General features: G+C 34.3%; 2 protein-coding genes across 8 annotated transcripts; both read left to right on the top strand.

Annotated features, from left to right (window-relative positions):
• Window positions 1–1,041: 1,041 nt before the first annotated feature.
• On the top strand, window positions 1,042–6,169 carry LOC110724743 (glucose-induced degradation protein 8 homolog). Of its 2 annotated transcripts, none has more exons than XM_021904196.1 (7): window positions 1,042–1,279; window positions 3,036–3,177; window positions 4,199–4,346; window positions 4,419–4,494; window positions 4,576–4,693; window positions 4,827–4,918; window positions 5,695–6,169. In XM_021904196.1, the coding sequence occupies exons 1-7, from the start codon at window positions 1,247–1,249 to the stop codon at window positions 5,734–5,736; spliced, it is 651 nt and encodes a 216-aa protein (XP_021759888.1). In that variant the 5' UTR covers window positions 1,042–1,246; the 3' UTR covers window positions 5,737–6,169. The 2 variants fall into 2 exon arrangements, with proteins under 2 accessions (XP_021759888.1, XP_021759889.1); XM_021904197.1 differs by having other exon boundaries at window positions 1,043–1,279; window positions 4,576–4,687.
• Window positions 6,170–6,854: 685 nt separating this feature from the next.
• On the top strand, window positions 6,855–23,387 carry LOC110724739 (probable GTP-binding protein OBGC2). 6 transcript variants are annotated; one of them, XM_021904188.1, is made up of 12 exons: window positions 6,856–7,232; window positions 8,961–9,436; window positions 9,731–9,822; window positions 10,400–10,483; window positions 15,270–15,347; window positions 15,508–15,708; window positions 15,784–15,891; window positions 16,332–16,406; window positions 17,987–18,195; window positions 20,916–21,099; window positions 21,203–21,314; window positions 23,123–23,387. In XM_021904188.1, the coding sequence occupies exons 1-10, from the start codon at window positions 7,093–7,095 to the stop codon at window positions 21,010–21,012; spliced, it is 1,560 nt and encodes a 519-aa protein (XP_021759880.1). In that variant the 5' UTR covers window positions 6,856–7,092; the 3' UTR covers window positions 21,013–21,099; window positions 21,203–21,314; window positions 23,123–23,387. The 6 variants fall into 6 exon arrangements, with proteins under 6 accessions (XP_021759885.1, XP_021759880.1, XP_021759883.1 ...); XM_021904191.1 differs by having other exon boundaries at window positions 23,103–23,387; XM_021904192.1 differs by lacking the exon at window positions 23,123–23,387 and adding an exon at window positions 22,160–22,322.
• The last annotated feature ends 64 nt before the right edge of the window (window positions 23,388–23,451 follow it).

Below are 23,451 nucleotides of genomic sequence, written 5' to 3'. Positions count from 1 at the left end.
TCATCTTCTCCCTTGTTCATCTACTTCTTCCCACCTTTGACTCCGCCAACACAATCATTTTCGGCGACTTAAACGAAAAAATAATAACAAAGGGATAAATAAAGGGCATGGGTAACCCTAAAGGGTAGGTAAACTTTCCTTTCCGCATTGATTTCACTTGTTTGATTGTGAAGATTGAAAAGTCATTATTTCTGCCATTGAAATTAAGGTTGAAGTACGAAAGAGAAAACTAAGGGGGGGGAGAATGAGAAATGACTTTAAGTCAAAGTTAAATGCTAATTGCATAAGCACTTAGTGATGAAAAAGAATTGTATCTCTGTCATAAACTTGTATTTACCCATTAAAGTAATAAAGATTTAACATTACTTTCAAAAATATGAAAAGGAAGAAAAGACAAGGTTGTTTCCGTGGTGTTTGGGGAGAGAGAATGATGACCAAAGATCAAAATCATGTATGGAAGCGTCAAATAAATATTGGAAAATTGTATTAAAATTGTTATAAAAGGAAAAAAAGTATTAGTAAATGGAAGACTTTTTAAACCTTCATGATTGGTAAAGGAAAATAACAAAGAGGATTAGAGAGCATTAAGGTATATTTAGAGAGCATTAAGGAAAATAACAAAGAGGATTAGAGAGCATTAAGGTATATTGAACGTTGAATGTTGTCCATCTTAGTATTAGTAAAGAAGTCCCTCCTTTTTGCAGGGATCGATTCTCATCATTCACCTCAGTGGCTCTCTAAACAAAGCTTTAAGTTCTAATTTTTATATTTGCTGGTACTATAAAGAAGTAATTTGTACCTAATATATTGATTACTAGTTACGCGTAATTGTCTTATGCCATGCTCTACCAAAATTTGTAAATGAAGCTCATGCATAAGTATAACACATAACCTATTGGTGTGTGTTACTGCGATGTGCCTACCTCTCATGTCATGCCGAGCTTGCAAAGTTGCAATAGGCTCGTGACTTCGTGAGTCGTGCCAAATTGAACTATTTTTGTATCATGCCTAATCTGCCCTAGTTAGAAATTGGAGTGTAAGTAGGCCAGTAGGGTATTAGGGTGATCATCACTTATATAGTTATATGCCTTATAAAACCAAAAAGTCTTCCAATAAATTGTTATTTCTGTATTTAAAATCCATTTATACTTAATTCAAAATTATTGGGTTATCTTCTTCTCGTTCTATCTCTCTATCTTCTCAATTCCTATCACACGGGCACCTGTAAATTCTTCTCAACGGAGAGATGAAGTTGGATCCGCGGCATTACGAAAACATCGTAAGTTGTATTTTCTTTAAAATTTTCAACCTTTTTAGGGTTTTTTTTTTTTTTTTTTGGTAATTTTTTCAAAAATTAAAAATTCCCTTCATTGTTTTTTTACTAATTTCATCGAGTAATTACTTCAATTTTCAACTTTTCTGCTTATGTTCTACCCTGTGATTGTAATTTTTGTAAAAGGGGATTTTTTTCGCAGAATAAGCGAAAATTCAAAACCCTAATTTTTTTTTGTTAATTGTTACTATGTGGTGGGATTTTGTGATTAGAATTATTTTTGGAAATTGATTTGAACAATGTAGGTGGGTAGTATTTCATTTTGGGTGGTTTAACTGTGTTTGGTTGGAAGTGTAGTGCTTGGTGCAATGTTATTTGATCAGGTTGATATTGGGGAGAAATTTAATATTTGGGTTGGTGTCTAATCTAATAGTTTCCGAAAAGGCTGCTTCTTGTTAATATTTGATGCAATTGGTATTTGTTGCAAGTTGGTTTGTATTAGGGCATGTGCTTTAACCGGGTTACATTGTGCTAATTGTAGATGGCGGTTTTTCAGCATCAAAAGTCTACTGAATTGAATGTGTTGGTTATGTATTTAGAACATGCTTTGAGTACCCTAGTGATTCGGAGGAAGCAATGTTACTTTAGTTTGATAAACGAGCTTAGGTCTTCTTTTTTTATTTTTTTTTTGATGTTATTTGTTACGGAGTATTGCATAATGAGCAATGAGTGTAGCCAACATGTATGGCTGCATTATTTTGATTGACCCTCTTTCTGTCGCTTAATAACATGCCACATTAGACTGCAGTGATATTTTGTTATGAATTGAGTTAATGCAACATTATTTATTCACTATTCTAAGTTTTACCTTTCTATTGTAGTATTGTACTCCATACCAAATTAGTCTCAAGTAACCTAGCCTTATTTGCATATCTAAAACATACAAACTCTGAATGTATCAATTTGATCTGGATAACCGTGTCCAATGCTATTAACCGTGTCCAGTTTCATGAATGATATTGATGTAGCCTAGTTTTTAAGCTTCCAGATTTCCATTATTGTTTTTGCTTGTTGGTTTGTACTTATAGAATATTTAAATGGGTTTGATGAGTGTATATGTGACCTGGTTTAATTGATGAGCTTTTATTACCAATTTTCATCCGGTAAAGAATTGAGAAGGATTGTTTGGATCTGCCACCTAGTTAACTGTTCTTAAGCTGTCTAGAGCTTATAATGTACTAATTTAGGATGTGATTGAGAAGTATTGAGGACATTATGTCTTATTGGCTTCAAAATCAGTGTAGAATATACTTTCTGTGGGGTTCTATTTGAAATTTGGAAATTAGATGAACAATTATGTCCTCTTTTTAAATATGTTGCTTATGTGTCATATACTCATATACTATTTTGCGATAAATTTTATATTAAAACTAGTGGATTGGGATTGGTTGTTGAATTACTACAAACACGTGTTTAAACTTTTGTATTACTATGGGTGGAACGAGGATTCCAATCATTCAGAATAAGGTATCTGACGACTTAATATTATTAGCAATTCAGTTATAGAATATTTGTCATTACGTTTTATATGTGTTGATGGATGGTTTTCGTTCTAACGGGGATTTTCAGTTGCAAATTATTTAAATTCCATGTGATCAAAGGATCATTGAGCTCCTTGTATATTGATTACAGTTTTATATTGTCAGTGCTTTTAGTTATTTCATCTTTTTTTTTTTTTTTTTTTTTTTTCCATTCCCGACAGGCTGTAAGTGACGGTGACACCCACAACATCGTGCTCTCATATCTTGTACATAATTGTTTTAAAGAGACCGCGGAGTCCTTTGTTGAATGTACTGGTATAAAGCAGCCGACTGATTGTCTTGAAGATATAGATAGAAGAAAAAGTAAACCCTTTCTCTAAACCTCCAATTACCTCCTTACAAGTGAATTTTTCTATGATTTGTATGTGTGTGACATATCTTGATTCAAGCTATAATCCTATATTTTAGAAAATGGTGAAGGTATCATTAGACCTTAGGTATCAAAACCCTATTGTTTGAATTGCTAGGCCCTAGAAAGGGCATATGCAGAAGTGATATAAGGTATTAGTATATTCACTTTTAATGTCTGATTAAGGGTTTGTTATGTTCACTTTAGTTCAGTTTAGGTTTAATAAGTTCTGATAAGGGTTACCCAAGTATAAATTACACTTAAAATAAGTTTTAATATGGTCTAATAAGTTTAAATAAGTTCAGATCAGTGAAAATCAGGTGAATAGAACACATCATAAATGGATTATTTTTTGCAATACCAATCATAATTATGATACTTGTAGACAAGGAAAGTTTAAGATATGTCTTTTCCAGTATAGTAATTATTGAAAGGAAAAGTATAGATGAAGGTAGGTACTCTACAAACTCTTGAAGTATGTGGTACCACTGAAAAAGAAGCATGGAGCACTTGAATATATAGTTTCCCTCTGTGAGCATGGATTATGACTTTCATGGAAACTCCAAGATCGAGAAGGGGGAAAACCCAGACTCTCAAATGTCTTAATACCTTATAAACATTTAGTTCAAAGCAATTGTGCCATCCCAGCCTACGAACTAGGCAAAGTGTATTTATATCTTGTGAGATTGCTAAAGTCAGACTTTTCTGGAACATTACATTTGTGTCAATCTTATGCAAAGCCATGTCCAGATGAAACCTTCACCTAAAAAAGAATCCACATGAAGTTGGCTACTAGTTTATATGAGAGAAAAACTAGTTTATATATTTATGGAGCAATTATCCTTTGTTATGCAGCCTGCTAGTCTAGAAGTTGGCAACATCTAGATGTGCTGTTTGTTCTATTCAATTTCTTCATGCGTTATTCTTGCTCTGGCTTTACTCCAAGTATGTGTTTTGACTTCCCATTTTTGTTAGGAATCATCAAGTTTATCTTAGAAGACAACACCCTCAAAGCTATTGAACTCACAAAAGAAGTAACACCAGATTTACTAGAGGAAAATAAGGATTTGCACTTTGATCTTTTGAGCCTTCACTTTGTCAAGCTTGTGTGCTCAGGACAATGGTAAATATAACTCTTAATGCTTCTCGTACTTCACAAGGAATGCCTCTTATTAATAGATTATTCCCTCGACAGCGTCGAAGCTCTTCGATTTGCTCAGGAGAATCTGAGTCCTTATGGCAGCGAGCAAAAGTATGTTGTGAAGCTTGAGGTATCATTTCAACCATGTCTGCACTGCTTCCTAGTATACGTGTATGATGTTATCTCTGAAAATAAGTTGCATTTGCTGCAGGAGTTTTTGGCTTTGCTTGCTTACGATGAACCAGAAAAATCACCATCGTTTCATCTTATCAGCCTTGACTATAGACAAGATATTGCAGATAAGATAAATCGCGCAATTTTAGGTACATGTATGTATATAACATGTTTTCTGGCTCATATACTTTAATGTATATCTTTTTAAAGTTTAATGTTGTGAACTTTGTATTTGAAAAGTAAAATGTCTAGCTTGTCTAATAATTTCTCTGGAATTCATTGGTGTAGCACATACCAAGCAACCAAGCTATTCGTCCTTGGAAAGGCTGATCCAGCAGATGACTGTTGTTAAACAACACTTGAGCCAGGAACCTAACAAGGTAATCTTGTATGAATACTCTTTATCTGAATGCATCAAGGCTTCTTTCACCAATATCTTCTGATATACACTTAAAGTAGTATAGTAGTTGAGAGAGATCATTCTCCTATTATGATCTAACACTTGAGTAAAGAACTTAGTAAGGTGATCTTAATATGAATGCATAGAGGCTTCTGTTTCTCATCCATCTTTTTTGATAGCTGTATGATATAGGATAGTAGTTGTGAGAAATCATTCTCCTTGTATGTAGTACCAAAGTTTTTACATTGGATTGGTGCTTTTGAAACTTCATTTGCACCTGAGTGAGGAAGCTTATACTTTTATGGGGCCTAGTTTGATTGGCGGGCTGGTTATTGATAGACTATTTGTTTGGCTGTCCTCACGTGCTGTACTTTGTATCAAAGGCACAAAAAATCTGCTTAAAATGAGATCTGTATTCTAGAAGTTAGACTTATCGGCACACTGGTGTGTAAGTTGCCTGGTTTCCCTTCTATCAGTTCTATGAGACCTTATGTTTTGAGTTTTCTTAGTGTTTGGTCGTGTGACAACTGACAAAATTAGGTTGCGAAACCCCATACTATTTCGGAGTCTGTCCTAATTCATACTCTAGCACCCGTGCAATTTTATTTTATTTTATTTTTTCCCCCCTTCATAAAGGAATTTTCTACAACTCTGTTATTGATTTATTCCTGACAAATGCTTTGTGGAACGGTTGATCGTTAGACTCAAATGAGTCAAATCTGAATGAATTCTATGCTTTACTTGTGGTGTTTTCAGGATGGTCCTCCATTTTCTTTGAAGGATTTCATTGATTGCTGAAAACAAGATATAATTATTCTAAATCAGGCAAGGCCACAAAGAGCCATCAAGGTGCATGCACATCCAGATCAGAGGCAATGCATATGTTAATTGGTTTTTTCAAAGATATGCACAATAAATCAAGTTTGTTCATAGGAGATGCCCTTTGAATTTTGGTCTTCCTGGCATTCACTTTCCGGTGGCTGAATATAAAACCGTCATTCCATTGTACAGACTGTAAATTCTTCAGTAGACTTGGTAGTTGAGTGTAGCTCATTAAATCTCACTTACAGTATTGATTCAAAAGAGCGTGATTGTTGGGTTTTCAATTTTTTTAGACTAATGTTTATTGGATACACCGTTACATCAGAATTCTCTAGTTTGACGGAAGGATTCTAACAACACTACAACAGCATAATTTCACTTGTTAAGGGATACGGAAGTTATCATCCTACAACGTTGATGATTGATGATGGGCTTGATCATTTTAGGGCACTATTATTATGATTGTGTAATTAGACTGATTAGCTACTTGTCATCAATTTATAGGGATCTTTGATTATTTAACTTACAGTTACAAATATAATCAAAGTTCATATTAATTTGGATATAAAAGTGCAAATGGGACCTCAAAAAATTCAAACAAATTTTATTATTTCATTTGAAGTAGTAATAGTCTAAGGCCTCTGAGCCATCAATTTACTTTTGAACCTACCCAAATACGGAGTTAGTGCTACTCTCCTAACTCACAAGTTGTCCTTGCTACAATTATCTCAAAACTTTCCTAAACATGGGGTTAATTATGAATAATTTAAAGGTGAGATCAATTTATTAAAGGAAATTTTATCACTTAACTAACTTTTGTGTAAGTGGCTTTACCCTAGCTACCCACAAAACAACTCTCTCCTTAACACGTTATCTCCTCTCTAACTCGATCCTCCTCTTTTCACATCCAAATCCCCATCATAAAGTTAAATCGCCGTCAAAAACTCCATAAAAACTAAGTCTTCGTCTAGAACCCCAACTGTACAAAATCAACTAGCTGTGAATTATGATGATAGAAACCTAGAAGGTGAGTCCAATCTCACACAATACCTGTCGGAACTTTTTTACTCCAATTAGTGCTGGCAATGTAAATTACGTATAAGTATGTACTCTCGTATTAATGCAAATTGCAAAACAACTCGTTTTCTTGTTTAGGCTGGTGTCAAAACGACACTGTTTTGTACTTGTAGATATTAAGCTTCAATTTTTTATTATACTATTTTTTTTTTATCCTTTCATTGCTTTAATCATTCATTTCACTCTCTCTCCTCTCTTTCTCTCTCTTCAACTGTGCTCGTTAAGTTACAGTTAAACTCTCAGTTCACCGGAAAAATGTCGAATTTCGCTATCGTCTCTTCTCCGATAGCACCATTGTCGACGTTCCACCGGAGTTCTCACTTTCCCGGAGAATCTCCGTCTTCATCTTCTTCTTCTTCCTCTTTCTTCTCTGACCTCCACCTTCCTTTTCCCAGGTAACACACATTCTATCTCTCTCTTTAATTTAGGTTTAATTAGTGTTTTTTTATTATTATTTATTATTTTATTTTTTTGTGATTTTTTCAATTGGAAATAAAATTAAACGAACAATTCATTTCATGTTGCTTCTACTGATGACCTCTTGTAATTTCATGCAAATTAGTTCTGTTTTAGAAGATTAGATGATTTTAATTTTGAATTTTGTTACATTTATCATCTTTTGCGGCGCTTCGTATTGAATTTTGTTGGTAAATGTTCATGAGTTGGTGACCTAATCTGTTCATTCATCAATGTGAAAGACAATTTTTGATTTTGAATCAAATGTGACGAGAGGATTATTGATGAAGTTATCAGGTATATTGGTACAAATGTAATTGCAGAACGTGTAGCAGTTAGCTGTATTATACTCCCTTTGTCTCATTTTCCTAAGTGGATGTATCACAAAAAGAAAGTTGAAGCAGGAACAACATTTAGGAATGGAGGGAGTATGCAGAACTTGAGCTTCATCTTTACCAAGTTTAAGTCTTCATTATTGTATGCTTCCTTGGTTTTTTAATTCCAAAAATAAAAACATTTCGATTATCAAAAAACGTTTGGAAAACTTTATCATGTAGAAAAGCATTACTTTTATATCAACTAAATGTAATTTAATAATTTAACACAAATTTAATTAGCCAAATTAGATACCAATGAGATGTTGGTGTAGTGGTGATTGGGGTTGCACTTGGTAGAGAGGACCGCGTGTTTGATCCCCACAACAACAATTGGGAAGGGACTGGAACTTAATTTGTAAGCCCCGAATCCGGATTGACCCAACGGGTGAACCGAGTGAACACACACACACACACAAAAAAAAAAAAAAAAAAAAAAGCCAAATTAGATTGATATTTATTTAGGTGAGAGAGTATGTAGATGATATATATTAAAACTAAAAGAGAGAGTGCAAGAGGATTAAAAGAAATCCTTGTGGATGTTGGAAAGGAAGAGGAAGAGGATAGAGCTTATGTAAAGTGAAGTATATGAAAGAGAACCATAAGTGATGGGCCAACAATTTATTTTTCTGTATATTAAGTTGGCAAGTATAATTTATTTCGTTATAATAATAAAATTGGAAAGTTTGCAGGAGAAATGCATGTGTGTATCTTGGTTGTAAGTCAGATTCATTTAACCTAATTATCTATTTTTGGAAAAGGAAGGGTGATAAAGGGTACTTGAAAAGACGTTAACCAGTTTGAGGAAAGATGAAGAGAAGGTTTGTGTGTGTGTGTTGGGGAAGGGGGGTTATTATAATCCCCCCCTCTCTCTTGTTTTGAAAGAAAATAAAGGGAAGTGAAGCAGGATTGGGACACATGGCATGCAAACATCTTGTTATAAAATATTAGTATAGAGACTATTGACATAGATATATTAGTATAGATATATGTATGGGTTTGATTGGATGGATATCTTTGTTGTTTAATCAACTCATTTAATTTATAATATAATTTTTGGTAATGCAAGAGAATTCTCTTAGGATGTAGGTTCGAATATCAATTGTTGGTATTTTCTTCAATAGAAAACTATCTGACTTTGATGTTGAATCACATGGACATTGATAGCTCTTTATCTGCAAACTCTTTTCCATTCCACACCACAGGAGTTTTGTGTTTTTGTAAGGCCCTTTCTATAATTTTCAGACTATGTTAACAGCTTGCTTTCTGATGCTCAGTATGTCTTTTTGGTAGGTTTGATCATCAAAGAAGCAACTGTAAAAAGGTTAGAATTTGCACAGTTTTGTGTGCTGCTGTCAAGGTCAAAGAGTATTCTTCGTTAGCATCGGATGCTTTCATGAAGGAGCCACATAAATATTTTGATCATGTAATCATTAGTGTTCGTGCTGGTGATGGGGGGCATGGGGCAATCTTTAAAATGCCAAACCAAAAGGCTTCTTCCAAAGTTGAGAATAAATATGACAAGGTGGAAAAAAGAAAAAAGATTTCATACAAAAGGGATAGTGATGGATCTCTTATACTTCCCCTTGGTGGACACGGTGGTGATGTTGTGATTTATGCTGATGAGAGTAAAGATACATTGTTGGAATTCCACAAGCAAAACCGTTATAAAGCAAAGCGTGGTGGAAATGTTGATGCTATGGGTGTTTTGAACTCCAAACAACGAGATGGATCTGCTGCTCCGACATTGCGAATACCTGTCCCGTTAGGTTCTTATAAAACCTTTAATGGCTTTTTTATTTTTTGTTTTTATCCAAATATGTCGTGATACATCTCTGTTTTTGCTTATTCATATTATTATAATCATATTTTATTCTTGAGTCGAGTTTGAAGGCAATATAAACTGCTAAACTCATTTAGTTGAATAATTTAGAGCTCAAAGGTTGTCTACATGACTACATAGGAGAGAATGAATAGTATGAAATATACACCTGTAGGATCCAAATTATGTGGAATACTAATGAATTAATGGCGCTCCCCCCCCCCCCTCTTGTTTATGACAGGTACTGTTGTAAAACGGAAGCGAGGTAAACTTTTAGCAGATCTTGCCAATCATGGTGACGAGGTTCTTGTGGCAAGGGGTGGACAAGGAGGGGTAAGGCATCAAATTTTTGAATTTGTAGACCATTAGTTCATTACTTGAATCAGAACTTTGAAGTAGAATTTTGCCGTCCTCTGTTATGTTTTTGAACTTAGGCCACTGTTTTAATCTATAACGAATGAAAATTTTCCCTATAACCATGTAGCCAAAGACTGTAGTCTATAATTTTGAGCTGTTGACAAGAGAGGGGGCGAAGCAATATTACCTCCGTGTTGCCTGAATAGTAACTCTACTCCATATAAATAGATCACACCCTGTTAAGCCTTTCTTTTTTATCTTCTCAGGTCAAGTGTCAATCATGTATCCCGTATGCATATTGTGTCATGTTGTGTTGACATTGTTGTGGCAGCCAAAATTCCAAGTTAGCCAGAGATAGCTCTAGAGCTTTCAGTAAAGTATTATTGATCTTTCTGGGTTTTTTTTTTTTTTTTTTTTTTTTTTTTTTTTTTTTTTTTTTGTGTGTGTGCGTCTTTTCCCCTAGGAAAGATACAGGGTTGGGGGATTTTGATAGTATCTATTGGCATCAGGATTCTAACCATGAATTTGGTACTCTGTCTTTTCCTCTTGGCAGATAAGCCTACTAGAAATGCCAGAGCAAAAGAAAAGTATGATGGCCGCTTTGACAACAAACATATTGAGAGATGACAGTGATAAGGTTAGTCTTCAATATTTTCCAATATAGTATGCTTTGTGCACTCAAGCCTTTTTGATCTATGTAATAAGGGGTTACTATACATTTCCATTTGCAATATAGACATTTTGAAAGTTTGAAACATGGATAGGTTAGAGCCAAGAGGTTGAAGTTTGTATCAACTGATTTGTATTGGGTCAGCATTCAGGTTATTTTGAAACTGTATATGAAAGATATAAACTAGATTATCATCATGTATACTTGTACTACATATTCTGTTACAATTGCATCAACTTTAGGTTCTGTTGGTATGAATTTGTTGAAGTTCTTTCTACTTTTAACCCTCTCAGTGACTTCTGGTATGTTTGGGGTGTTAATTAAGATTTTGAGCTATAAAAAGCAGGTAAATTTTTCTTCAATAGGGAAAAATTTATACTTAATGAGGTGTTGGGAGTTGAAATTATAATTGCTTATCCATAATCTCATAGAAAATTGTGGAACAATCTCAGGTGGATAATTTTTTTTTTTACGGATTTTTCATCAAATGCCCCTTTGTAATTTTTGTATTCACCATATACCCATGTGAAAATTTTCAAATTCACCATATACCCACGTGCTTTACAAAAATGTCACCAAATGCCCTTAATGACTGACGGTGGTTAACTTTGTTAGTCATTAGGGCTAATTATGCCACATGGTAGCATTTGATTGGTTATTTTTATATTATTTCATTAATTATAAAAAATTGAAGGAATTTTTTTTTTTAGAAAAATTTTCAAAAAAAACAAAAAAAAACCACCACCCCTAACCCCGCCCACCAGCCACCTTCCCGTTTTTATTGCCACCCTCGGCAACACCGGCCAGCCCCTGGTCGCCGGCGCTAGGCCTTCCTACCAGGCCTTTGCTCCCTCCCCCACTGACGCTGACCACCCGCTCACCCCGCCCTACAACAGTGGCCGCCGAACCATCAAACATCCCTCACCGCCTTTCCACCTTAGCCGAACCTTAGCGAAACACTCCCGCCGAAAACCTTTGCGGCAGCCAGGTAACCCCCTCCACGTAGCCGCCGCCAACCTTAGCCGAAACCACCACCCCGAAACCCTTAAATCCCAAAACCGAAACCCTTAAAATCAAAATCTAGGGTTTCGATTTTGGGGGTTTTTAATTTTGGGGTTTTGGCGTGGTGGTTCATGGGGTGGAGATAGTAGGGGAGGGGTGGTTTGGGTTTGCTGATGAGGGGATGAGAGTTTGGATGCCGGCAATGGGGTAGGAAGGGGTTTTCCAGCGGGAGGGGTGCCGACTAGTGGGGTGGAGATGGTGGACGGGTGAGGGGGAGGGGTGTTGGCTGGCAATGATGCACGGGTACGCCAACCTCCTCCGTTTCCCGTACCGGGTACGGTACGGGAATGGCCTGGATACGTCCCCAAGGCGTACCCTTGAAAAGTGGTACGAGGAGAAAATTTGGGGTCGGCTTGGAGCACCTTCAAAAACTTTTCGGGGACGGATCACCTCCATTTCCGACGTCCCCAATAGAAGCCCAACCAACTTTTTATTTTAAAACACCCCAATTTTACTTACCTGATTTTGATTTCTTGAAAACCCTAAAAATTGAAGAAGCCACCTACAATATTGCACCCCACGATTCCTTGGAGGCGACCACTTGCAGATGACACTAGTGGTTGGCGATCTACAAGCAGCCATTTCTGAACCTACGAGAAGATGAGGAAGAAGATGGGTTTTTTTTTTTTTTTTCTTTTTCTTTTTTTTTTTTTTTAATCTAACATTTCAATTGGTAAAAGGTAAAGCAGTTGTAAATGTAATTAAAAAAAAGGGTAAATTAGCTGTAATTCTCTTAACTTTTTTCACTCTCCTTTTTTTTTTTTTTTTTTTTTTTTAGTCTTACTTATCTACAGTATTACTCCGATTTGTACTCAGTAGAATTTAAAAACATTGCATGGGTTTCCTAAAAAAAAAAAAATAAAAAAAATCACTTGGTTTTTCAATAAACATTTTTCTGAATTTTAATTTTTCTGATTTTTTAGCCGTATCCTTGCTGTACCCGTTTTTTATAATTTCTATTTTGCCGTTTTTCGTCCCTGTATCCGTTTCATTGCAACCTAGCTGGCTGGTGGGGTAGGAGTTGGGGTGGCGCCAGTGCGGTGGTTTTTTTTTTTTTTCCAATTTTTTTTTATTATTCCCTACGTCCCCAAATCTTCGACCCTTTTGGGTTGATTTCGCAGTTATTAAAAAACTTAAACAAAAAGAAATAAAAACATATTGAAAAGATAAATTACATGGGGTTTGTAAAAAAGTAGAGGGATAAAGTATTAAAAATACATGAAAAAAACAAAACTTTATAAGGGGAAGCTAATTTAGCACAAATTTGTTGTATATTTTAATGCAAATGGGCCGATCATTTTGGGACTATAATTAGGCCAAATGGGTCGAAGTTTTGGAGACGGAAGGAGTATTATTTTTTTATAGTTAAATGTATAATTATTTTAAATTTAAAAAACAAAAAAACAGCCAATAAAATGCTGCCACGTAGCAATTTTAGCCTTAATGACTCACGGAGTTAATGTCCATTAGTCATTTGGGCATTTAGTGTCATTTTTATTAAAGTTAGGGGTATATGTTGAATTTGAAAAATTTCATGGGTATTTGTTGAATAAAAAAAAAAGCTCATGGGTATATGGTGAAAAATCCTTTTTTTTTTTAATAATTATATTAGGTAGAACTCTCTCCCTTTAATAAAGTTGGGTAATACTTCTAAAATGCAGATATTAATTAGTTTGTTTATCATAATAATTACTCTTCTGTATAGTTCAGTGCAATGTAAGCCATATATTGGGATAAAGTTAGAAAGTTTTACCAGCTGGTTTCTATTGAATTTTGATTTAAGTGGAATTATAAAGCACTTCCACAGTCTCATGTCCATAGTAGAAACGAATCCGCATAGAAGGTTTGATTACATTGGGATCAACACAAATAGAATAATAAAGCCAAAATATCTAATCTTATCTCTCTTTCAAAGTGGATGATTTATTAGGGTAAAATTAGAGTTTTTGTTAATTTTATATAGTTGCATACATACTTTTTGTCATTAAATGACTTAGGGCCTATTCTCATACGTTTATTTTCATTTCAGTTCAGCTGAGCTCCTAATTTCCTTTTCTTATAAAATATTCATTTCATTTCAGCTCAAATTCAGTTCAGCTGAGTTCAATCAATGAGAACAGGCCCTTAGTATATCTATATAGATATAACCTCATTCACAAAACCTAGAAACTACCAATACCCAAAACCCTTGCCTATTAGCGTCTAACTTAAAGGCCCTTAGTGGTGCCTATTAGCTTCAGTCCAATCTTCAATAGTTGCATACATACTTTTTTGTCATTAAATGACTTAGGGCCTATTCTCATACGTTTATTTTCATTTCAGTTCAGTTCAGCTCAGCTCCTAATTTCCTTTTCTTATAAAATATTCATTTCATTTCAGCTCAATTCAGTTCAGCAGAGTTCAGTCAATGAGAACAGGCCCTTAGTATATCTATATAGATATAACCTCATTCACAAAACCTAGAAACTACCAATACCCAAAACCCTTGCCTATTAGCGTCTAACTTAAAGGCCCTTAGTGGTGCCTATTAGCTTCAGTCCAATCTTCAATCCAACTCAATTATAGGTTCGATTGCATTTAGTAGTAACCCAATATCCAATTAATCCACAAATTGTATATGTACTAGATAAATATTACAGTCATCTAAATCAAATTAATTAATTGTCACATGGAGGTGCAGCTTGTCAAACTCCCGCACCTCCATGCCACATGTCAAAGTAAAGTGGTCAAATTTCTTATCATATTAAAGCATTTGCGTAGTTATAATTAGCCTATTGTTACTACATTTTATTTTATGTCATTTGAGCACGCTAACACCACGCACATATACAATATCAGTAAAATTATTGAATAAACAGGCATCCACATAACAAAACCTTTTTTTTTTTCATTTCTTTTTACATAACCATTGATGATGTCAAATGACATGTTTTTCTTATACTTAAATAATCATCCAACTACATGTCTGTTAGAAAATTAATTGCAGCTACAATCGTTATCATAACATTGTCATAGGCGGTAGATAATTTAAGAAATGGAGAGAGAGGTGAATTTAGTAGGCAACAGAAAGGACAATAATTTAGAAAGTTCGCTTGTAATGTACACTGTTGTCTCAAAGTAAGGAAAGAAAGAGTACCAGACTTCTGACAACCTTATAATATTTTAACTATGCTGATGTGGCAAGGGTTTCAATTACAAACTTGGTTTAGTGAGCTATGAGTTAACTAACTAATACGCACTAACAGACCAACACCCCCTGAACACCCCCTGCAAGCTCGAGGATTTGACAAGTCAAACTTTCGGGCTTGTTAAGAAGATGTCAATGTTGAGCAGAGAGCAAATTTTGGCAATAATATCAGCAACCTGAGGACTTTGTGGGAAAATTACTGAGCTAAAGAAGACATGCGAGTACCTTATTCGGATATCCCTTGTGTATACACAGTCCAATTGAACTTGATTAGTCTTCTTGGTATGTGGAGCTAGAGTAAGAAGGAAGATCTTTGAGGAAGAGAGGGAGTAATTATCATTTCCTGCAAGTTTTAGAAATATGTAGTAAAGTTTTTCTTCCTTACATAGCAATCTTATGTTTTCTGGGCCTCCATAAAGCATCTTTTTTCTATCATATTATGCTGTTTTTTATCACAAGGACTTATTCACATTTGTGCATTATATTCTTGCTGGTGAGTTGCAGGTTCTAGTCCTTGGTCAAGCTGGGGAGGAAGTCAGTTTGGAATTGATACTCAGAGTAGTTGCTGATGTTGGTCTTGTGGTATATTCTCTACTGGTTATTTTGAATTTCATAATCCTTTTGATGCTTATTCTGTGAACAGGCAACATAGGAGACTGTTTGGGGCTAAAAGAGACAGCATTACTTTACGCATTCCCCCAACCCTGTCAAGGATCTGATAGTTGAATTTGATATTTTCTAGGGACTCCCAAATGCTGGAAAATCTACCCTTTTATCAGCTACTACACTTGCGAAACCGGATATAGCTGATTATCCCTTTACGACTCTGATGCCAAATCTTGGTCGCCTTGATGGTGACCCTTCTTTAGGGGCAGCTATGTATTCCTCTGAAGCAACATTGGCAGATTTGCCAGGTCTTATTGAAGGTGCTCATTTGGGCAAGGTACTTGAACTGATGCAGTTTCAATTACCACTTAATCTGGCACAAGTTACTAATTCTGTAACACACATTCTGCAGGGTTTGGGTCGTAATTTCCTTAGGCATTTGAGAAGGACTCGGTTGCTGGTTCATGTTGTTGATGCTGCTGCAGAGGACCCTGTGAAAGACTACAGAACAGTCAAAGAAGTATGCATTGTTTTTCTCATACAGCAGCTAATTGAACAATGCCATGCATAGCAGTTCCTATGTTCTATATAACATTTTGATGAAATACTTCATATAATGTCCTCGTGACAAGGTTACTAATGACTGTCAAGTGGTGTTTTCCTAGAGGCTAGAATCAGTAGCTAATTGTGTTTGTTACATGTGGTTTGAGACTCTGGGTTATAGTATGGGGCTACAAATTATCTAAGATATGAGATTGGCTGGTATATTACCTTTTGCTGTATTGCAATTATATGGGTTCTTTGAAACAAACTCTTCTGATATAATTATATCCTTCATATCTTTCTCAAGTACCTGATTGGTGTATAACAACAGATTATTAAATGATTGCAATTTGTCTGCTTTAGATCCTGAAAATTTACCTAAATTAGTCCAAAACTAATTTACCTATGTGTGTGCAGGAATTGCGGATGTATAATCCTGATTACCTTGAACGACCATTTATTGTGGTATTAAATAAAATCGACCTTCCTCAGGTATTGTCATTTTCTGTGCTGGTGGTCTTGTAGCATTTTCTTACCATGTTTATGCATTTTTTTTTTCTTGTTTACTGATAATATATTATTGGATGATGTTATGAGTAATTGAGTTTATGATTAAGTACAAACACTAGTATCATAAGACTTCTTTTTGTGAAAAACACCTACATAGCTGATTTGCTTCACAAGTTTATATCTCAAAATATTGTTACTATCTAAAAGTGTGATTGCATATATGGCATAGGTTGATAAGCAAAGCCATGCTCTAATGTCCTGCCAGTATCATCAAGGACATTTGGTGGTGTTAACAATAAATTTGTTACTATATTGGGTTCTGATCATCACGTACAATTTTAAGTGAATTATATAATATTGATATGAACTAAAGAGCATTTGCAAACTGATTATTTTTTATCTAGCGGTATCGGGAACGCATATTGATGGAGCATTTGATATGAAAATTGGCTGCCTTGTGACAGAACCTCAGTTTAGGTCTAAAAGTGTACTGCCCTGGAATTTTATTCTTTGTGCTTCTGTTACTTTGTAATGACACCTTGTCTTTGTGTATTTTCTTTTTTTAGTTTTTGAAAGTTAATGTACTTTTTATCTGTACAATTTTTGTGAAATATATCCTTATTTAAAAATGTTCCTTCTTTTCTGGTTGTAGATTTTTATGTTTTGTGTGAAATGACTGAAATCCCAATGATGCGCTTTATTTGTGATTTCTCTTTAATTCATCCTCAATGTTGCCTGTTCTCTATATTAATTTATACTTCCTTTGGTTTTATATTGCAACAATTACTTTTTAAAGAATGTCACAAATGTTGCATTGTTTACATCTCCTTTCACATTTTAAATATCCAATATGCATGTACTAACTAACATCTCTAAGTCCCTTATTCACTTGGGTTTTGACAGTAAAGGTTTGTGGTCCATTACCTTTTACCCACATTTTCTTAATTTTTTAGCCTCCTCTCTACGTTGCAATATATCTTAATTTATTTTGGTTGAATGTTATCATCTACTCCGTCCGTTTCTTTTTGTTTGTCCTATTTTCTTTTTACACAGTTTTCAATGTAGTATTGTAATTAAAATTTCTCATCCGACGTATAGCAAAAAATATTTATAAAAGTTTTATGTTTAGAAACCACAAAACCTAGATGAATCTAACAAGATTCCATATGACCATGTTTTGAAGTGTATTTTATCCTTAAAATATTAGATTCCATTTGCTTTGGAATCTCCTAAGATTCCAAATAGATGAATCAATGTGATTGATTAAGATTTTCTGTCTAATTAATTTTTATAATCTTTATAGACTTGGCCTTCATTGCATTTCTAACCTTGCTTTTCTTGAAATATTATTCCCCCTACTTAGTTAGATTTATTACTGCTTACATGATACATTTAGATCGCCCTTGACTCCCTATACTGCCAATAGAAGGATCCATGCTAGATTGTTGTTATTTTTTTATTCTTGTATGATAATCTTAATTCTCGACTAAGATTGTTTTTGTTATTTCATGATTATTACTTTAATTGCTACTAGTAATTCATTTTGTTCTTATTTGTTCCAGGCAAAGGATAGACTCCCAACCCTGACTGAAGAAATTCTTAAAATTGGTCAGGACTGTGGATCCACTCCCCTGGTGTTAGGTGCAAGCTCTGAAGATACAGCTCATACTAAAGCCGACGATACAATTCCATCAGCTTCTGAGATTAACAAGAGAGATAAAGAGATTGAGGACTATCCACGACCCCTTGCTGTTGTAGGAGTCAGTGTTTTGTAAGTAATCATTTAATTTAGCATATGGCTTACGCACTGTGTTATCAGCATTTTTATCGTTTTCGAAGCTTTAGATATGTGCATGTAGGACATAGTGGTGATCTCATTAGGCTGTAGATCTCTGTGTTTTTTTATTTTAGTTTCTTACATTTTTCATGTAGATACAATGCTTTGCATTTATGGTCCCATGTGTTGTGGTCGAGTTGAGTAGTCAAATTTGGGTTTTAAAGCAATTTCAATCCGCTAAAAATGTTGCGTAATAAAAGGAATCTGTTACACTAACTCTGTTGCTAATTGAAGAGATTCAATTCCCTTCTTGCACGCATGCATACTATGCGGCATGGATATCCAAGTGTTGAATTAGTCCGTTGTGTGATGAACTGTTAACAGGCTGGAATGGCAGCTTGAATACCTTGAAGTGTCAAATTGATCCACTTATTCACTGTTATTTTGCAATGAACATTTTACAACTATATTTGGAACTAAATTGCAAGCTATAAATCTCATGTTGTACTTCCTTTGTTTCATAAGAATTGTAACACTTTGTGTTTCACATATTTTAGTGTTCACCTTTGACCATTAATACCTCTAATAATAATCAATTATATGACTATCAATATAAATGAATGATATTTTATAGTATATTGATATATTTATGAAATGAAGTTATTGATATTATAATAAATATGGTCAAAGTTTGTATAAGTAAAAGTGTTGCAACTTTTATGAAATGAAGAGATTATAAAATTTGAGATAGGAGTTCTTGTCAGTTATAGATTCACTTCATGGTAAGAACATTTATCTTGCACCTGGGGCAAGATAGATTTTGTAGTATTGAGAGGCCTTTGTTTACCCATAGTTATTAAGTTGAATTACATTGTTTTAAATACTAATAGCTCAATGCTTTAATATGAAGGAACTTTGTATAGAAAAGAGTAGGATGGTAAAAGTCTTAATTGGGTAGGTTTTTAATTCAGCTTTGAATTGACCTGTAAAGAAATTAATATGTGCAAACACATACCCAGAATTTATGTAGAATGGCTGGAATTATACTTATATAGATGCAAAATTTAGCAATAGACAAGAGTCATGCATAACTTTTGATAGTTTATCAGGGCATAAATGTAAAAGCTAGAAAAAGTGAGGTAATCAGATAAAATTTCATGAATTGCTGAAATTCTATCCCTTGGGATTGCCAGGTTACCCAATTTACCTACAAATACTCTTAATGCATATACTCCACATATGTTCATGCTGACTATCAGTGGCAAGAAATTTTTGCATGTAGAAAGGGTTTTCAAGAATCTTATCTTTCCATTTTCCTTGCGTCAATTGCATCCTAACCTTTGATAGTTTTTACCTTTTTCCCAACAAGAGTATTTAAGCTTGTTATTATTCCTCTTGATATCTTGAAAACCTTACAACAGAATCCAGGTGTTGGGAACTTGGGACTAATCATATCTTCATCCTTGCCCAACAACAACAACAACAAAGCCTTAGTCTTAAAATGATTTGGGGTTAGCTAAAATGAATTGTCATAAGGAACCGTACAATATTAAGAAAGGGATATAACAAGATAATCATTTGAATGAGTTTGAAAAGGTTAATAAACTGAGCAAACAAAAGAGTGTCCAAGAAAAATTAAGGGAGTTTTGAAAGAGAACTAAGAATAAAATTTAAGAAAGTTTTAAAGGAGTGATTAAATTGTTGGTGTAAAAAACATAAAAGTTTGAGAAAAGTTTAGCAAAGGAAAACAATACATAATCTAACAATTCCTGCAGTGGGAAAAATAGCCTGGTTCAACAATTCCTGTTGAGGGCCTAATAGAACAACTATGATGTATTAAGGATTTTCTAGTGCATCAATGTGATTTTAGTGAGACTTTAGTAGCTAACATAGTTACATGAAAACTATGTGAGCTTAATATACAATTGATTCTATTCATAAGTGATCACAGTAGTTATGGTTATCCAGGTAGAATACTCATGTGTATATGGTTATCCAGCTATTGACATTGTTTATAAGCTGTTAACACCATATTCAAGCACAGTAAACAGCATATTCATCCTAATGCATCTAGTTATGGTCCTGTGTACAATTATGTTCTGTGTCCAAGCCATTTGTGCAGTGGCTGAAGTTGGATTTGAAAATTTATGTAAACATTGTCTTATGAAGGATAGATTTTGTTCTTTATAACAGCATCAAGTGTTTCTTTCACTAGTGTAAACATGAAGACTTGGTTGATATTTTAGAACAAGTTAGGATCTTTCTGAAAGATGTTTACATATTATGAAAGAATGTAGTGACGTTTTTTCCTTAAGGTGTCTTGTGCTTTTACTCATTAATAGAGTTAAAACATCCTGGTCTCATATGTAATTCCCTGCATCTCTTAAGGGTGCTGAGGATGCAAGCAGTTTCCGTTGATTTCCATTTCTTCTCTATCCTTCCTTTTGTTTTACACCAGCAGTTTCACTTGTTAGACTTGATCCGGTCTGGATGTGTGTGCTTCATTTATAAGAAAAATAATTATGGAAAAGCTTACCATTCATCTTGTATCATCAGGAATGTAATATGTGTTTGTAGTATATGACTTGTATCACCAGGAATGTACTCTGTGTTTGTAGTGCTGTGGAAAACTTTTCAACTATACTATCTGCATAATTTGCATTAATCTGTAAATAATATTTCCTTGTGACCATGGGTCTTTTGCACATTTTTAGGAAGGGCATCAATGTGAAAGTGATGTTAGAAGAAATAAGGAAAGCGTTGCGGAAATGTCGAGATACTCAAGAATTCCCTCTTGAGTTTCAGCGTTAAGGATTTTCCTTGCATATCACAGGTTTTAAAGAGATGACATTACGGCAAAAGGTCAGGTCATTTATGCAGATGACCAACAACATCAAGGTAAATATCATTTTTCTTGTGATTGTCAGGCATTTATCTGAATCTAACATTGGTTCATCAACTTATTATAGAGGTTTAAATGGCTGATGTTTCTTTCTACCAGGCTTATAATAGAGTTGAAAATTCATGCTGATTCTTATGACCTTTGCAACACATAATTGGGTTTCTTAAATGTTCAAACTAAGTTTTCGGACCTCTGCGCTACAGCTCTATCGGTATGGAAGACTTCTGTTTCTAAAATCATCCACACGCACACATCACTAGTGCCTAGATTAGTATGAATAGTTTCTCATTTTTTCTCTTGTGTTTCCCATTAGCATCATAGTATAGTGAACATGGATGAAACATGGTTATTATGTGGGTATAAATATACAGTTTCTTAGTACCTCTTTCTTGAGTTACTCCACTGTCATTTTCACTGTTAACTGAAACATTATTTAATGGGTACACACTTATACAATGTCAAGCCTAATTCCACTATCATTTTCACCCTTTAATATTTCATCCACTATGACATCTTAATTTTTAAAGAATCTCTTGCAACGTACATAACTGTCATTCGCACTGAAAACCATTAGTTTCCCAGAATACGAGAAATATACTGGTGTAACCTTTGGGTTTGGCCGCGCCTACTTTTAACTCCTCGAACAATAAACCCTGTAAACTTTGTGTCCCAAAAAAACGAACCCCTTATGACGAGCAGTGGCGGACCTGGGCTTGTGCCTGGTGGGTCAAGTGACACACCAGGGCCCAAAAAAAATTCTAAGTTTTCTTTTTTTTTTTTAAAAAAAAAAATAAAAAATTCTAACTTCAGCCTGTTCCCCTTTCACCTTCTCCTCGCCGCAGCTGCAACAACATTTCGCGTTCCCCTTTCATTCTCCCTCCTCATTCACTAATGGTCATGGTGGTCGTGAGAGATAACGACTGTGTGGTTTGATTTCTAGGATTTTTTTTGGTGTTCATGGTATGAGATTCTTTAAACTTTCCCCTTTAAATTTCAAATTTAAGGTTTCTTTGCATAATTACTAGTTCAAATCTTTGATTTTTTTTCGATTTCTAGGGTTTCGATTTGTAACTGTTGGTGGTGGTGGAGAGCAGCGATGGTGAGGTTCGATTTGTGCATATAGATATGCAAAGTAGCTAGAATTTTGAATGTGTTTGGCTTCATGTGTGTTTTTCATTTGCTAATTGCCTAATTTAATTTACGATTTGGGGATTTTTGATGTAGGTTTTCTGTATTTGATTTAATTATGTCATTTTTGTTTAAATTTGTGTTTTGTGCCAGTTTTTTGCTCGTAAAGTTGAAGGGGTTTTGTTATCTACTAATGGGTAGTCAGGATTAGCTGATTTTTGTGTGAATAAGGATTGTTTTGAAGTTTAATTAGCTTAATTTATGTGGAATTTGTGCTCAAATAAAGTACTTGCTATGAGCTATCTGTATAATCATTTTGTTTGCTTAAACTAAACAATTTCGTCTAAAAAAGTAGAAATTGAAGATTGGTTTTGAGTCTTTTGACTGTGTTTAGTTATAGTTTTGTCTAATTGTCTTCATTATAATTTTTAAGTCCCAAATGATTTATTTTAATATGATTAGCCGATTAGAAACTGAAGATTGGTTTTAATTAGCCGATTTGGGAATTTTTCCTCTAGAAACTGAAGTTGTGACCGGATATTTGACTATTTGAGTTGAGTAGTTGAGCCCTATAATTTTTGTTTAATTGATATTGATTATTATTTCTGATTTTCTGTTTAATTGATATTAATTATTGAATTTATTATCATTCATTTTGCATTTATCATGTATGTGTCGCAATAACTGATTTGGATGATCTTTGTAAATAATTTTTCTGGGGAATATTGCTTGATTTAGTTGAATATTGCTTGATTTAGTTGAATATGAACCGTCCAACCAATTATGAATAGGGGTAATTCGCTGTTGGGGTTATTTGCATATGATTCATACTTGTGATTTCATTTGTTTTGTTAACTTTGTGTTTGATTAGGTTGTTGAATTTATATGCAGGGAAGACTCAACTTATCAATCATTTTCTAATCAACAAGAGTTGGTATATTGTTAATTTGCCTGGATATGGGTGAGTCTCTGTAATTTTGGTTTTAATTTGGGCAATTTCTGTAATTCTTGAGTCTATTTCATGCTGGGAATATTGTATACTTGTATTGTGAATCAATTGTTATTCGTGTTTATTCCTGATCATATGCTTGAATCATATTGAAGTGCCAAAAAAGGATTGCTTTTACGCCTTGAGGCATTGCTTCAAAATTATTGATCATCCTGTAAAACATGTTGCGGACTGATATGTAATTTAGGCTACATCCGTTGTAGTTAATTTG

This window comes from Chenopodium quinoa, unplaced genomic scaffold (assembly GCF_001683475.1).
Source record: "Chenopodium quinoa cultivar QQ74 unplaced genomic scaffold, ASM168347v1, whole genome shotgun sequence".
NCBI classification, from domain to species: Eukaryota; Viridiplantae; Streptophyta; class Magnoliopsida; order Caryophyllales; family Amaranthaceae; genus Chenopodium; species Chenopodium quinoa.
This window is presented reverse-complemented; position numbering and strand designations above follow the sequence as displayed.

What these genes read in the sequence shown, in the direction of transcription:
- LOC110724743 (XM_021904196.1), top strand. Translation starts at nt 1,247, where the DNA reads ATGAAGTTGGATCCGCGGCATTACGAAAACATC. An exon ending in CGCGGCATTACGAAAACATC is followed by an intron (nt 1,280 to 3,035) that starts GTAAGTTGTATT and finishes CATTCCCGACAG; the next exon opens with GCTGTAAGTGACGGTGACAC. An exon ending in TCGCGCAATTTTAGGTACAT is followed by an intron (nt 4,694 to 4,826) that starts GTATGTATATAA and finishes TCATTGGTGTAG; the next exon opens with CACATACCAAGCAACCAAGC.
- LOC110724739 (XM_021904193.1), top strand. Translation starts at nt 7,093, where the DNA reads ATGTCGAATTTCGCTATCGTCTCTTCTCCGATAGCACCATTGTCGACG. An exon ending in GCGAATACCTGTCCCGTTAG is followed by an intron (nt 9,437 to 9,730) that starts GTTCTTATAAAA and finishes TGTTTATGACAG; the next exon opens with GTACTGTTGTAAAACGGAAG. An exon ending in CAAGGGGTGGACAAGGAGGG is followed by an intron (nt 9,823 to 10,399) that starts GTAAGGCATCAA and finishes TCCTCTTGGCAG; the next exon opens with ATAAGCCTACTAGAAATGCC.